Consider the following 14,528-nt stretch of genomic DNA (forward strand, 5'->3'; position numbering starts at 1 on the left):
CTTTGTGCCTTCAGAAATATCTTGAAAACTTCCTAACATGGACTGATTTTTTTTCCCTCTAGAATCTTAAACCCCTTCTTTTTTCTGAAACCTTTGAAATCTGTTCTCCAAAAATCCAAAATTAATATTAAACTATGCCTGGCATTCCTACCCCCCTCACAAATTCTAAGACGGGATCAATTCCTCGAAAGGTTTTCATGTCTACTTTGGAAACAAGTTCATTAATAGAATTATAGATCAGAAGCCTTCTAGGTAGACTCTCCAGATGAAGACACTGAGATTCAAGTGCTACTATAAATATTTTGGGTATAAAAGAACTTTGTTTTCATTAATGACCTCATTTGCATATATGGGTATAGACATTTTAGTCACTTCATTTGAATAATTCCAAATTACCTTCCAAATTGGTTGTAACAATTCATAGATCCACCAACAATGCAGAGGTATATATATCTCTTTCCAAAACCCTCCCAATATTATTTATTCTCATTTTTTTGGTCATCTTTGCCAATTTGCTGTATATAAGGTAAAACATCAGGATTGAATGATGACCTATTAAGCTGGGTTGATTTGTTATTTCTAAATTAATATTAGAGAACCTCAACATTAAAGAATCAGTCTAATTTTATCAACTTACATACCAGGCAAATGAAAATACTTCTTAGGCTCACATATAGTGTCTGTAGTAGCAATTTCATAAGTTATCATTGTCCTTTTCTGTTTGTTTTTGTAGTCAGAATCCTACCAAGAAGACATCTATCCCTTGACAGCTGGAGTCCAGCCGGCTCTGACAGCACAGGAATGGCTGAATGGAATGAATAAAGGTTGGGATTGCCTCCTTTCTGGTGCAATAAGAATAAAAGTCACTGTGGCTTCAGTTAAAAATATTAGGAAATATGGTGCCTTTAGTCAAAGCCCAATGAATTACTGGACCTAAAGCTAGCTGACATGAAAGTATTTTTCTTTTCTTCGGCATTTCCTAAACATTTATTGTTGTTATTGTTTGGTCTTTTTAGTCTCGTCCAACTCTTCTTGATCCTATTTGGGGTTTTCTTGGCAAAGAGAATGGTTTGCCATTTTTTTTCTCCAGCTCATTTTACAAGTGGGGAATTGGGACAAAATAAGAGTAAACTGACTCCACCAGGGTCACGCAGCTAGTAAATATCTGGAACCAAATTTTAACTCAGAAAGTGTCTTTCTGATTCCAGGCTTTGCACTCTATCCGCTGCGTCACTTAGAGGCCTACCATGCATGCTTTCTTTTCCCCAGATTACTCTGTGGCTGTGACAGATAGATAACTAAGGGTAAAATCTTCAACCCATCTAATATCTGCCCCATTTTCAGCTGTGTTACAATGAACTTTCCTCCCTTTTTCAAATAAGTTGTGATCTTCATGGAAAAATTCATTACATTATCTTTTGTGAGTTTTTTTTAGAAACAAAAGGATTCTTTTCTTTTTTTGATTAACAAGTATTTATCTCTCCCATTCTCCAATATAAAAAGAAGAAAATCCTTGTAACAAATATGCATAATCAAGCAGAACAAATTCCCACATTATTCACAACCAAAAAATTACATTATCTTACCCCAAAAAACCCCAATTCTTCTAAATGTATGTATAGAGAAAATTCTTCCAATCATCCAAGTTCACAACTTGATGCCTTCCTAGCTGCCTCACTCTCCCTCACCACTTATTCAACAAGCTGCCAAATCTTATCATTTCTACCAGCAGTGCATTACATATAATATATGATTATTATATTTGTATTATTATATCATATATAAAATATAACATGATGCACAATGCATTATTATATATTATGTGCATTTTAAATGACACAAATAGAAGTTTTAAAAATATGAGATGCTTGGGAAGAAGGTAAAAGAAGAAAGCTAGAAGAAGAGATAGGAGGAAAGAGAATGTGAAAGTGAAAGAGAGATAACTATTAAGAGGCACATATGGTAATATAGACAAAAGAGAATGCCACAAGTAGAGACCTTAAGTTGTTTACCCTTACTAGAAAACCTCATTCTTAAATTCAATTGACTTTACTTTCTCATATCTATGTGCCTTCTCTCTTCTTACATAGCCAAGCCTTGTAGGTCATTATCATTATTTGCCTGTATTAATGCAATAGCAACCTAATTGGTCTCCTTGGCTCATCTCTTCCCACTTTGATCCATCTGACACACAGTTCTGAAAGTGAGTTGCTAAACTATAGATCTGGCCATGTCATTCCCCTCCCCAATAAACTCCAGTATATCCCCATTGACGCTAGAATAAAATATGATTTCATCTTTATGTCATTTAAAAAAAAGATTTATGTCATTTTATAGATATATAATAATGTATTATATATTATGTTATATTTTATATATGATATAATTATAATTATCATGTATATATGTGAAATAATATAGAACAATATATTATAATAAACCTATGTAATAATATAGTCATATTTGTATATACAATAGTGTATGAAGAATTTATGAATCTCACTCATTTATTTATTTATTTAAAAGTAAATTAAGTTGTACCTGTTGGTCAAAAAAAAAAAAAAAATCAAAAAATTTGGAGACCACTAATCTAGCTACTGGATCTCAAGGGTTATAATATTTGTTGTCTTAATTGAACTAATAATGAAAGATGTTGTTTTAAATATACTTAGAACTAATAAAGCCCTTGTAAAGGAAACATTTGCACCTTTTGGATCATCAGTGTCACTTCTGAAAAAATGCAGTCTATAACTTGAATATCAGAGGAATCTGGAAACAGAGTAAAATTATGAACACATCCTGGCCTAAAGCCATATACTCATTTGTAACATGCCCTCCTGGCAGTTACTATTACCAGTCTGTCCTAGGCCCAACAGAGTACCTTTGACCACTGACCTTTGCAGTGTGAACTCTACCTGGCTCGCCTCCTCTGAGGCCTTCAAAGGTCTCTGGCCACGATCTCTTGAATCTATAGTTTAATAACCGGTAGCACGCTCAAGAACAGCCACGTGTAATCTTAAAAGCCTTTATTATACCTACTCACATAATGCCCTGACTTGATGCCCTGACTTGTTAGCTCCCTAGTGAACACCTGGTCAGAAGACCCACGTGTTCACTACCAAACTCCTTACCTCTCTGGGCTATCCATCAGCTTGGCTTGGCTACCCCAGGCTAGGGAGCCAGGTTAAAGAGAGCGACTGCTGTCTGCAGTGGGCTTATAAAGGGCCTGTGAGGTCACATATACAGCCAACCAGCGAGAGAGCCGTCACCCATTACAAAGCTATCTCAATATGGCCAGGGTCCCACCCACAGGGCAGTCCTACATCCACAGAGATTATTTCTGGGCCACTCAATCTCCTGTTGTGCTGTGGCGCCCATTTAAAGGACCCTTACAATTCCCTTTTCTTGTTTTGTAGAACCGCATCCTTACACTCATAGTATCATGAAAGTACAATACAACATAGACGATAATACATGTTAAACAGTCTTTATGTGTGGATTTCTAGTTGACTTTGACATTTCTGCTCTAAATCCTTAAAGTCTCTCTATATCCATGAAGACGTATGATTAGTGTGCTCACTATCACTTTATTTGTCTTGTAGGGCCATTGCTGGTATCTCTGAGACCGGGGTCAGAACTTATAAACTCTCAACCACAGTTTCCTGAAAGGACACTCTCCAATTCTATGCCTCTGGAATCAAATAGGTATATAGACAGGATAGAAAGGAAAACAGCAATTGAAGATTTCAAGAAGTCAAACAGGTTCTCAGATGAGAGAGGACCAAGAAAAGGAATAGATCAAATACAAGAAGACAGGAAATCTTGGCTTTCAAATGGCTATGATCCATTTGAGTGTCCTCCACCAAAAACAGAAAATGAGGTAAGATTATATGAAAACTAAACATTGAGAATGAGCTTCTGGATGCTCAAAGTAGAAATCAGCTCTAGGGAGGAATAAACAATAATGTTTGTGGAATCCAGACATAGGCAAGGGAATAAGGGGGGGAAAGGGAGAAAAAGGAAAAAAAGAAGAAAAGCAAAAGGTGAGAGGCAATAATGGCTTGGGAAGAAGGTAAAAAAAGAAAACTAGAAGGACAGGAGGAAAGAGAATGTGAAGGTGAAAGGAGAAAGAAAGAAATATTTAAAAGCATATATGCTGAAGAGATGTCAAAACCTTAGGATACTCATGCCTCATTCTTTAATTCAAAAAGTATGCAAATACTTTGAAAAAAATAGGCTTCCCAACAGCTCAATGAATCACATGCATTTTAATCCCATTATACAGATGATATAGATTTAGCATGATATCCATGTTTCAGAAATGGAAGCCAGAAAGGCCAGTTTATTGAGTACCAATATTTGTGTAACTGTTTTAAATTTCCTGGCACCTGCTTATATTTCAGGTTTCTTCAACTCCTAGTTCTTACTGTTTGCTGTAACTATAGATTATCCAAAATACACTTATAATTTATAAAATCAAGGGGTTTTTTGTTAATTAATTCCATGATAAATTATTTATAATGGTTTCTAAAATGATTCCCCTTGGAAAGATTACAATCTTTAGAAGATTAGCAGCATTTCTAGTTCATTTTAAGTTCACTTTCCTTCTTATAGGTAACTATAAATCTCTTCAGAAATTATATCTTATCTTCCCTTTATTTTTTTCTTCCTTTTTCCTTTTCCCAGTTCCTCAGTTTTCAATGCACCAAGAATGCAAAGAAGCAAGTATATAGGGATTCACTTAAAGGCCTAATCAATAAACTATTCCAGATCCTCTATATACAATCCCTACCCCTGTCCCATTTCCATCACTTCAAGACTTTCTATAGAAAATGGAAGTTGGTCCATTTACCCACTAGAAAAGAAACCAAATATTAACAAAACCCAGTCCTTTTGTGGCTCAGTAAATGAAGAAAGGTGATTCAGTCATTTAAGAATAGTAATGAAATAGCCATGCATCAGAAAATTGTCCATTTAGATCCAAGTCATGTTAACACAATCACTTTTTTAAAATAGGGGAATGGGGTTGGGATTAAGGACAGGATAAATAATAAAGCATTTTAGTAAAAGCTAGTATTCCCTCTATACCTGCTTCTTATATATTTTCTGATCTACCTACCCCTAAGTTTTTATACCACAAACATAATCATAATAATCAATCCGATGTTTTACAGCTGCTGCAAATGTTCTATAGACAACAAGAAGAAATCCGGAGACTTCGAGAGCTGGTAAACCAGAGAGAAGTCCAAGTCAAACAGCTGGAACTGGAAATCAAAAACATACACATGAGTTCAGGCACTTATTGAGAGGGAGAGAAAGAAACTATTTTCCTGATCCTCAGAACCCAGAGCAACTCCCAGACAACTATCAAAACCAAACTCTAAATCTCATAAGAATAACTATTGTTTTTATATTTTTGTGGAAAATTTAACTCATTGAAAAATGCCAGTGGTCAATAGTGCCCAATTTTCTACTTATCTTCTTTTCATAGAGATTTTTGAATCAAATCATTTTAAATAATACTTTGTCCTTCAATTCATTCTCTCTCTCTCATTTAAAAAATACATCATCAAAGCAAAAACAAAAAGTGCTATAGCATCTCAAAAAGAATGTGTAGTAGTAGTTAAAATTAGAGAAAGAGAAAGAGAGAGAGAGAGAGAAAGAGAGAGAGAAAGAGAGAGAGAGAGAGAGAGAAGCTCTTAATCATATCTCTATAAACAGATAAGAAGGAACACCTCAAGAGGATCTCCTCTGATGAGGATTCCTTCCACTGATACAGGCCACAGCCCTTAGTAGAAAATTCTTAGGCAGTTGCCTAAGGAGTTTATGACTCCTCAGTTGTATGACAGTCATACAACATAATTATCAGGGATAGGATTTTCCCTCAGGTCTTACTGGGTTCAAGCTCAGTATTCAATCCATTTTGTCACACTGCCCCTATAGTAAAAAGATGGATTTAAATAAATCTTTTTTCCCCCTGGAAATAAGAGACTTTGTCAAATATACTCAAATTAAACTGAATAGCTGGTCCTTGACTTAAGGTCAATTACAGAGATTTTTCATAGAAACTGAAGAGATTCAATTTCAGAGAAATTGAAGAGATAGATATATGCTTCAAGGTTCTAGTTCTGGTCCCAGAATGCAGATCATCAAATCCAAACTGTTCTTCCTTAAAAAAAATAAATATGAAAAACTTAAGTCTCCTTAATACACAAACAGAGTAAGGATAAATAAGAGTAAAAGTCACTTACCCAACAGGTCAAAAATGATTATTTACTTACTGATTGCAGGGCTACTATTACTACTTGGAAACCTGGGTTTATGGATCATGAGGGAGAAGCTATGTCGCTATCTAGTTCACTCTCACATTGCAAAAATGGGACATAATTGAAAAGAACCATATGAGCTGTGAGCATTAAGATCATCATGAAGCATTGCTGCTGGTGTCTTTCCTACTGCCCCACTCTGAACAACCAAGGGCATACAGTGGGTGTATAATGCCCTATCAGGTTGTATTTTAAATTTGCATGCCCCCCAAGCTGAGAGAGAGGCTGGGGGCTCACCGTGTCTGTCTTCTCACTAGACCACAACTCCTTAGGCATGCTTTTCTCACCTGAGCAGCATTCTGTCCTGTAAATACTTTTAAATGCTGGAACTTATTTTTATACATTGTCTGTAAAACATGCCTTACTGTGCTGAGGAAGAGGATGAATCATAGTGGATTATTGGGAGAGCAGAAATCCATGGTATACTATGTTTAAACATGTCAACTACTGTCTTATCAAGCAACACTCATATATCAGTGACCAAAATTTCATGTTTAAAAATAGTATCTGGCTTCTCTGAGGTAGACAGAAAGCTTTTTTTTTTCAAGTTTCTTTTTTTATGTCTAAAATAAATTATTTAAATTATTTGACAAGTAGGGAAAGGGACAGATCATTTTTACCCAATATTTTTTTTAACCTGTCTTTTTTAAATTGTATTTTTGTTTATGTATGTGACTTGATAAGATTAAAATTAGTCATATCCACAGTGCTCAGCCAATTAGTAGTGTGCTCACTGATCTATGTACTTGAAACAATAATAGTTTACTGATATACTATTCCAAGAACAACTATTGAATCAGCACCTGAGTATAATCTTTGGAAGAATACTTCTGTATAAATGTTGAGTTCTAAACACGTTTCCTCCCTTCACCTACGAAAATACTTTGAATTTGTTCAAATTCATATTATACAAGAAGATCAAATGACCAAAATTGGTTTATGCTTTATTAAACTGTGCCTAAAACTATCTGAATGATCATTTTATCATTTCTTAAATTCCTTATATCTTTGTAAAAAAAAAATACATGTTGTGGAATTGTGCAATGAAAACAAATGTAACAAAATAATAAATAACTGCCTAGACTTTTACTTTTTAACACATAGTTTTTTAAATAAATATTAAGTATTCAGTTTGCTTAAAGCAAAAATCAAGAAGGTTGCAGGAGTGGGAACCGCTATGAGTTGGCCATTTTCATTTATGGGGATGTTGAGGTCTCCTCCTACTAAATAGAGCCTGTACACCCATGTAAATGCATGTGGATCACCCAACAAAATCTTTAGCCTGTTCGTGGAACCTGCCCTTGTGTATTATATGTAAGCTGCTATGTTCCATTTATTTCTAATAAAAACAGATATTTAAACCTAAAAAGCAATTCACACTGATAAATAAAAATAGCACCTCTTTCACCCTACTTTGCCTTCAGATCAGATACCGTTTGGGAAAAGTGTGCCAGTTTGGTGCTGTCTGCCAACAGGATGTCAACCTTGAACTTTATGGAAATAAATCAAAGATTTCAGGACTCAAACTCTAGGCTTGTCATTATCTGTGTAAGATATTTATGCTCATATATGTATTTTAAATGCTTAAATGCTACCTGTAGATGACATGGATAGATTTATCCGGGAATTTATCCAGATCTTGCTTAGATCAGTGGGCAAGGATCTTCCTGCCCCCCCCCAAATATGTTGGGTCTAGGGAATATAATATTTTTTTGATTCAGAAGGAAATCCACTTCCCTGGTCACGTTTAAGAGAAAACATAATCCTTAGCTCAAGCTTGCCAATTTAGCTTCTTCCCTCCAAACACTGGTTATACAAACAGCAAATAGACAGTAAACCCATTTATTCAAGTAAAATAGCAACCAGAAATTAAAGAATCTCTATAGATTAGAATATAATAGAAAAGAAAAAAAATTACATAAAAGTGAATGAATAAGCTTCTCATCTGAGAGTGAGAAAAAGTCTCAGCTCATCCAAGGAGATCTGTTCCAGCAGACTCTAGAGAAGCAAGCTTGAAATCAGGAACAATTTGAGGAGCCAGCTTCCAGTACCAATCTGTCGCTTTTCCTTTTATGCCCCCCAAAGAATCTATGGAGTCATCTCTTCCTGAAGCATCTCTGGCTCTAACTCAGCAAAACTCTCACACAGGTATGCAGCATAGTATTCTTTACTATTTACAAGCCTTGTGTCTGTTAAACAGCATGAAAAAAACACTTCAGCTTGGCTGGAAACCCAGTTACATTTACAAAAGAAATGTTTCAGGGAAAAATATGACAGGGGATTTTCTTGAAGAAGAATTTTGTGAAGTAATCTGGGCAATTTTCCCTGTGGTTTACACCCAAGGGGAAGAATGTGGCTCAAAAGGGTATTTCCCCAGAATATCTGTTTCTCATGTTTCATAGAAAACACTGTCATATATTTTTACCCAAAATTTCCTCCTTAACAGACAGAATTGTAGCTTGAAGTTATTGGGGCCAGAATAAATGCAATTGCGGGGAGGGTGTCCTGGCAGTGGCCAGAAGGCTAAAGAATTAATGTTCCAGAGCACAGTCTAACTCCAGGTAAAGTCACACCAGGAAAAGGGTCACCTCTGTGAATGGCCACTTCTGGAGATGCAAGCCTGGCAATTATACTTAGAGGTACTGCAGTCACAGCTGCTCAAAAAGTCATTGTCTGATTGCTCCACATCAGGAACTGATGTTTCGGAAATGGCAATAAGAAGAGACATTAATATCTGCTTTTCTCTGTCTCTTAAAGTTGTTTTTGAGTCATTTCAATTGTACCAACTCTTCATAATCCTTTTTGAGATTTTCTTAGCAAAGATATTTTTAAGGAAACATAAGTAAACACCTTTTATTCACTTTACCAAAAAAATTAAAAAGAACATAAAAGTTATGAATTGATTCTACTACATCAATTCTATCTGCATTTCAATGTACTGTTATAAACTAGACATGTTTGAAGTCTGTACAACTTTAAGAAACCAAAACTAAACAAAAACACACCTCAAACAAAAACCGAGTCCCAGACAAGAATATAAGATCAAGACTTTGGGATTTTAAAGTGAAAATATTAGAATTTATATACTATGCCATTTTATTTCATCTTAAAATGGTCAAGTAAATTAAGTACTGAGATTGTATAATAAACTTTTGTTATATAGGCAATGACTCATCCACTGTAATAAAAAAAATAGAAATGTTCATAGCATTCTGCAATTTTACCCTTAATATTCATCCAGTGCCCTTTTGCTTCCCTGCCTGAAGTTGAAACAAAAGCAATTAGACCAAGCTCTTTTGGAATTCATTAATTTATTTTTGAAAGATGAAAGAAAATATAATTCAATTTTCCAAGATAAAAGTTGGCTTTATATCTCTAAGCTACAAATGGCAGTATGAGCAACAAACAAGAGGATATGATATAACTTAAATTTTGCTTGATACACTTAAACTTAAGATTTTGTCACCTTAAAGTGATCTAAAGAATTGTATTGAGAATCTGTTCTAGGTATATATCTAATTTACATTGCTTCAAAAGTGAGAAAATATTACTTTTTTTTTTCAAGAAAGAAACACACACTTAACCCTAATTGCCTTAGCAAAAAAAAAAAAAAAAAAAAAAAAGGAAAGAAAAGAAGGAAAGAAATAAAGAAGAAACACACTGAAAACAAAAGAATTCACATGATAGTAGTATTTTGGGGGCAGGCAGCATTGCGAGTGACTTTGAGCAGTGCTTGGATTGGTGAGCTTTAGCAAACATATTAAAGTGCTTTGCCATTTCCTTCTCTAGCCCATTTCACAGAGGGTAAAACTGAGGCAAAGAGAGTTAAGCGACTTGCCCAGGGTCACACATCTAGGAAGATTGTCCTAGACTGGATTTGAACTCAGACCCTCCTGAATTCAAGCCTAGCACACTATCCATTGTGCTACATCCTAAAAACCATGAGAGTCTTCCTTCTCCCCCATTAGAATGAGAGATCTTTGAAGTCAATCACTGTTTTACTTTTTGATTTGTATCTGTGCGTTGTGCATAATAAGCATTTAATAAACGTTGTATTCTTTCGTTCCTTAACCTCTTACATATCACCAGGCTGTGGGGGAAAGGCAAGACCTAGGAGAAGGGCATAATAGCCATTGAAGTCTACAAAATGAAAGAGAAAGAGGAAAGAAATTAAAATAGAAAGAGAACATATTCCACCACCCCCAAAAGCATGAATGCCTCTGTCAATTCAGGTCCCTTCAGCAAATGTGTCCATGGAAAATCACATCTGTTGTTAGGAAAAATTTTGACAAACTAGAGTATATCTAGAAATGAGTGACCAAGATCCTGATGTAATTGTCCCATATGAGGAAACCATGTTAGCCACTATGCTGAGTGACTCTAGGAACAATTATTTAACCTCTCTGTTTTTTGGAGATAAAGAATAGGGACTGTCCTTAACAGCAGGAAGACCGATGTATCATACCAGCTGTGTGATAATGGATAAGTCATTTAATCTTTTAGTGTCCTCAGGCAATTGTAATACTATAAGTTATGAATGAATTGTTGATCTGTATTAGTAGAGGAGTTTTCCAAATTAAGAGTTCTTATATGGTTGTAACCATGGGTCCAATACATATATAGCCTACTAAAGTCCTATTCCCATATCTCATTATGAAGTGAAATTGACCCTAAGGTCAATTTTTAAAAAAAAATATGACATTTTAGGTACTCAGTTATAGTAATTACTATGGTTATTCCAAAAAATAAACTTGTAGGACTGCTAAGCCTAGAAAGCCAAGAAAACCCCAGACTGGATCATGAAGAGTTGAACAACAACAAAAATAATCTAGAAAGTCTCACTCTCTCCAGGGCTGTGTTCCTTCTCCTATTTGCCTAAAGATACGTGAACAGGAGAAGTCAGCATAATTCTCACCAACTTTCACTTTCTATCTTTCCTTTATCCCCATCATTTTTCAATATCTCATCCTTTGAAATTCACTCTTAGCTCTATTACCACATCTAAATCCTTATAGCTATCATCTAATGGCTTCTCAATCATTCTCCCTCCTTTCTCAAGGAATTCAGTCTGATAGTCTTCTCTGCTGCTTTCATACTAAGGGCAATAAAAATGGTGGGGGCAAAAATTATTTAAATCAATAAAAATGTTGATATCATTTCAAACAGCCAGGTATAACAGTTTATCAACATCTTCAGTTCTCTTTTTTTTAATTAATTTTAAACATTTTTTGACAGTACATATGCATAGATAATTTTTTTTTACATTATCCCTTGTACTCCCTTCTGTTCCGAATTTTTCCCCTCCTTCCCTCCATCCCCTCCCCTAGATGGCAGGCATTCCCATACATATTAAATATGTTGTAGTATATCCTTGGTACACTATATATGTGCAGAACCGAATTTTGTTGTTGTTGTTGTTGCAAAGGAAGAATTGTATTAGGAAGGTAAAAATAATCTGGGAAGAAAAACAAAACAAAACAAAAAAAAAAAACAAAAAACAATGCTCACAGTTTACACTCATTTCCCAGTGTTCCTTTTCTGGGTGTAGCTGATTCTGTCCATCATTGATCAATTGGAATTGGATTAGCTCTTCTCTTTGTCGAAGATTTCCACTTCCATCAGAATACATCCTCATACAGCATCATTGTTGAAGTGTATAATGATCTTCTGGTTCTACTCCTTTTACTCAGCATCAGTTGATGTCTCTCCAAGCCTCTCTGAAATCATCACTCTGGTCATTTCTTACAGAGCAATAATATTCCATAGCCTTCATATGCCATAATTTACCCAATCATTCTCCAATTGATGGACTTCCATTCATCTTCCAGTTTCTAGCCACTACAAAAAGAGCTGCCACAAACATTTTGGCACATACAGGTCCCTTTCCCTTCTTTAGTATTTCCTTGGGCATCTTCAGTTCTCTTAACCTTTCTTTTCACCTCAGCCCTAACCACAAGGTCTAAATATGAAGTCTCTCCTCAGCTCCCTTTCTCTGAATCTTTGTCTTCCAGGCTTAAGACTTGTGGCCCTGTCCTTGCTCCAATAGGAGCAGGGGTTCTCTCCTTCCCCACTCTGCTTAGCTTTATAGGACTAGGATGGGATGGCGGGGTTGGGGGGGGAACAATAGTAGAAAAGAAGCTCCTTCTATGCAAGAAAAAAGTATCTTTTTCCATCTTCCTATCTCCAGCACTGTCAGAATCTCCATGCTAAAAGCATACTCTCTCTTTTTATTATTAGGAGACACCCCATTTTCCAGAGCTAAGATTAAGAAAACAAGATGTTCTCTGAGCTTGGAATAACAATGATTCTTTGCACTCACTCTCTGGATGAATCCAACTACGTCAAAATTCTAGAATTGTTTAAGACCAGCATCAGGTAGTCCTTGATCTTGGGCAAGCAGCTATAGGACCCAAGTTCTGGTGATAAGCCCTGTTATAAATAAAATGACTCATAGTTGCTATTAGCCCTTATTGCTAGGGCGACAGTTCACTTAGTGTTCAGATTTTCACACACTAAAGGGTTTCTCCTACTAGTGAAAGTTCTGACACACGTATCTAACAGATTAAAGAAAGTTTTTTAATTATGACCAATGTTAGCACTTTGATTTTATTTTGTTTTCATTTTCTTTTGTTCCTTAGAATTAATTGTGCTTATGATGGCCTATATGGATCCTGATATTTTCAGAATTAACTGTGGTTCTGTTAATCCATGTGAATTCTCGGGGGGGGGGGGTGCACGCATGCGTACATTTGAATTGGCAGTGGTTGTTACATAACCTCTGTGATTTTTTGGATCATTTGTTTTCCTAGTTGAGAGCAGCACCTTCCTTGCCCGGCATACATGCTAAATAAATATTCAACTGAATTGCATTTGGATTGAGAGACTCCAAGACATATAGATTTGAGAGGTTGATTTCCTCCCATCTATTCACCTGAATTATAATAATGAATCTTCATATACTTTCAAGTAGAAAGCATACCTTACTTTTTGCGGTGGCAGAGAATTAGACATTGATGGGATGCCCATCAATTGGAGAATGGCTGAACAAATTGTGATATGAATGTGATACAATATTATTGTGCTTTAAGAAGTTATGAGCATCAAAAAGTTATCAAACTGTGCATACACTTTGATCCAGTAGTGTTACTACTAAGCTTATATCACAAAGAGATCTTGAAGAAGGGAAATCGACCTGTATGTGCAAGAATGTTTGTGACAGCCCTCTTTGTAGTGCCCAGAAACTGGAAGATGAATGGATGTCCATCAATTGGAGAAATGGCTGAATAAATTGTGGTATATGAATATTATGGAATATTATTGTTCTGTAAGAAATGACCAGCAGGATGATTTCAGAAAGGCCTGGAGAGACTTACATGAACGATGCTGAGTGAAATGAGCAGAACCAGGAGATCATTGTATACTTCAACAATGATACTATATGATGATCAATTCTGATGGACGTGGCCATTTTCAACAATGAGATGAACCAAATCAGTTCCAATAGAGCAGTAATGAACTGAACCAGCTGCACCCAGCGAAAAAACTCTGGGAGATGACTATGAACCACTACATAGAATTCCCAATCCCTCTATTTTTGTCCGCCTGCATTTTTTATTTCCTTCACAGGCTAATTGTATACTATATATCTGATTCTTTTTGTACAGCAAAATAACTGTTTGGACATGTATATATATATTATATTTAATTTATACTTTAACATATTTAACATGTATTGGTCCACCTGCCATTGGAGGGGGAGGGGTGAAGGAGGGGAAAAGTTGGAACAAAAGGCTTGGCAATTGTCAATAATAAAAATTTAAAAATTTAAAAAAAGAAGAAATTATAAGCATGGTGCTTTCAGAAAATCCTGGAAAGACTTAAATGAACTGATACAAAGTGAAGTGAACACTACTAAGAGAACACTGTACACAGTAACAGCAATATTGTAAGATGACCAACTGTGAATGACAGCTATTCTCAGCAATAGAAAGATATGAGAAAAATCTGAAGGACCTATGATGAAAAATACCTCCAGAGAAAGAACTGATGGGGATTGAAGGCAAATGTAAGCCTATTGGGGTTTGTTTGGTTTTGCTTTTGCATTGTTTTCCTTGTTGTTGTTGTTTTTTGCCTGTGTTTTATTTCACAGCATGACTAATATGGAAATATGGTTTGCATGACTGCTCATGTATAACCTTTTAT

The 14,528-nt window shown here is 35.5% G+C and overlaps 2 protein-coding genes across 3 annotated transcripts in view; both read left to right on the forward strand.

Moving 5' to 3' along the window:
• Window positions 1–7,293, forward strand: part of CORO2A (coronin 2A) — a 161,443-nt gene extending 154,150 nt beyond the window's left edge. For both annotated transcript variants that reach the window (XM_074280057.1, XM_074280056.1), the window contains exons 10-12: window positions 734–824; window positions 3,603–3,880; window positions 5,175–7,293. In XM_074280057.1, the coding sequence (XP_074136158.1) occupies window positions 734–824; window positions 3,603–3,880; window positions 5,175–5,306 (501 nt within the window). In that variant the 3' untranslated portion in view covers window positions 5,307–7,293. The remainder of the gene's footprint in view (window positions 1–733; window positions 825–3,602; window positions 3,881–5,174) is intronic.
• A 593-nt stretch (window positions 7,294–7,886) lies between these two features.
• TRIM14 (tripartite motif containing 14) overlaps window positions 7,887–14,528 on the forward strand; it is a 42,314-nt gene continuing 35,672 nt past the window's right edge. The window contains exon 1 of the mRNA XM_074280058.1: window positions 7,887–8,474. Coding sequence (XP_074136159.1) covers window positions 8,399–8,474 — 76 coding nt within the window. The 5' untranslated portion in view covers window positions 7,887–8,398. The remainder of the gene's footprint in view (window positions 8,475–14,528) is intronic.

Source organism: Sminthopsis crassicaudata, chromosome 1, assembly GCF_048593235.1.
Source record: "Sminthopsis crassicaudata isolate SCR6 chromosome 1, ASM4859323v1, whole genome shotgun sequence".
Lineage (NCBI taxonomy): Eukaryota > Metazoa > Chordata > Mammalia > Dasyuromorphia > Dasyuridae > Sminthopsis > Sminthopsis crassicaudata.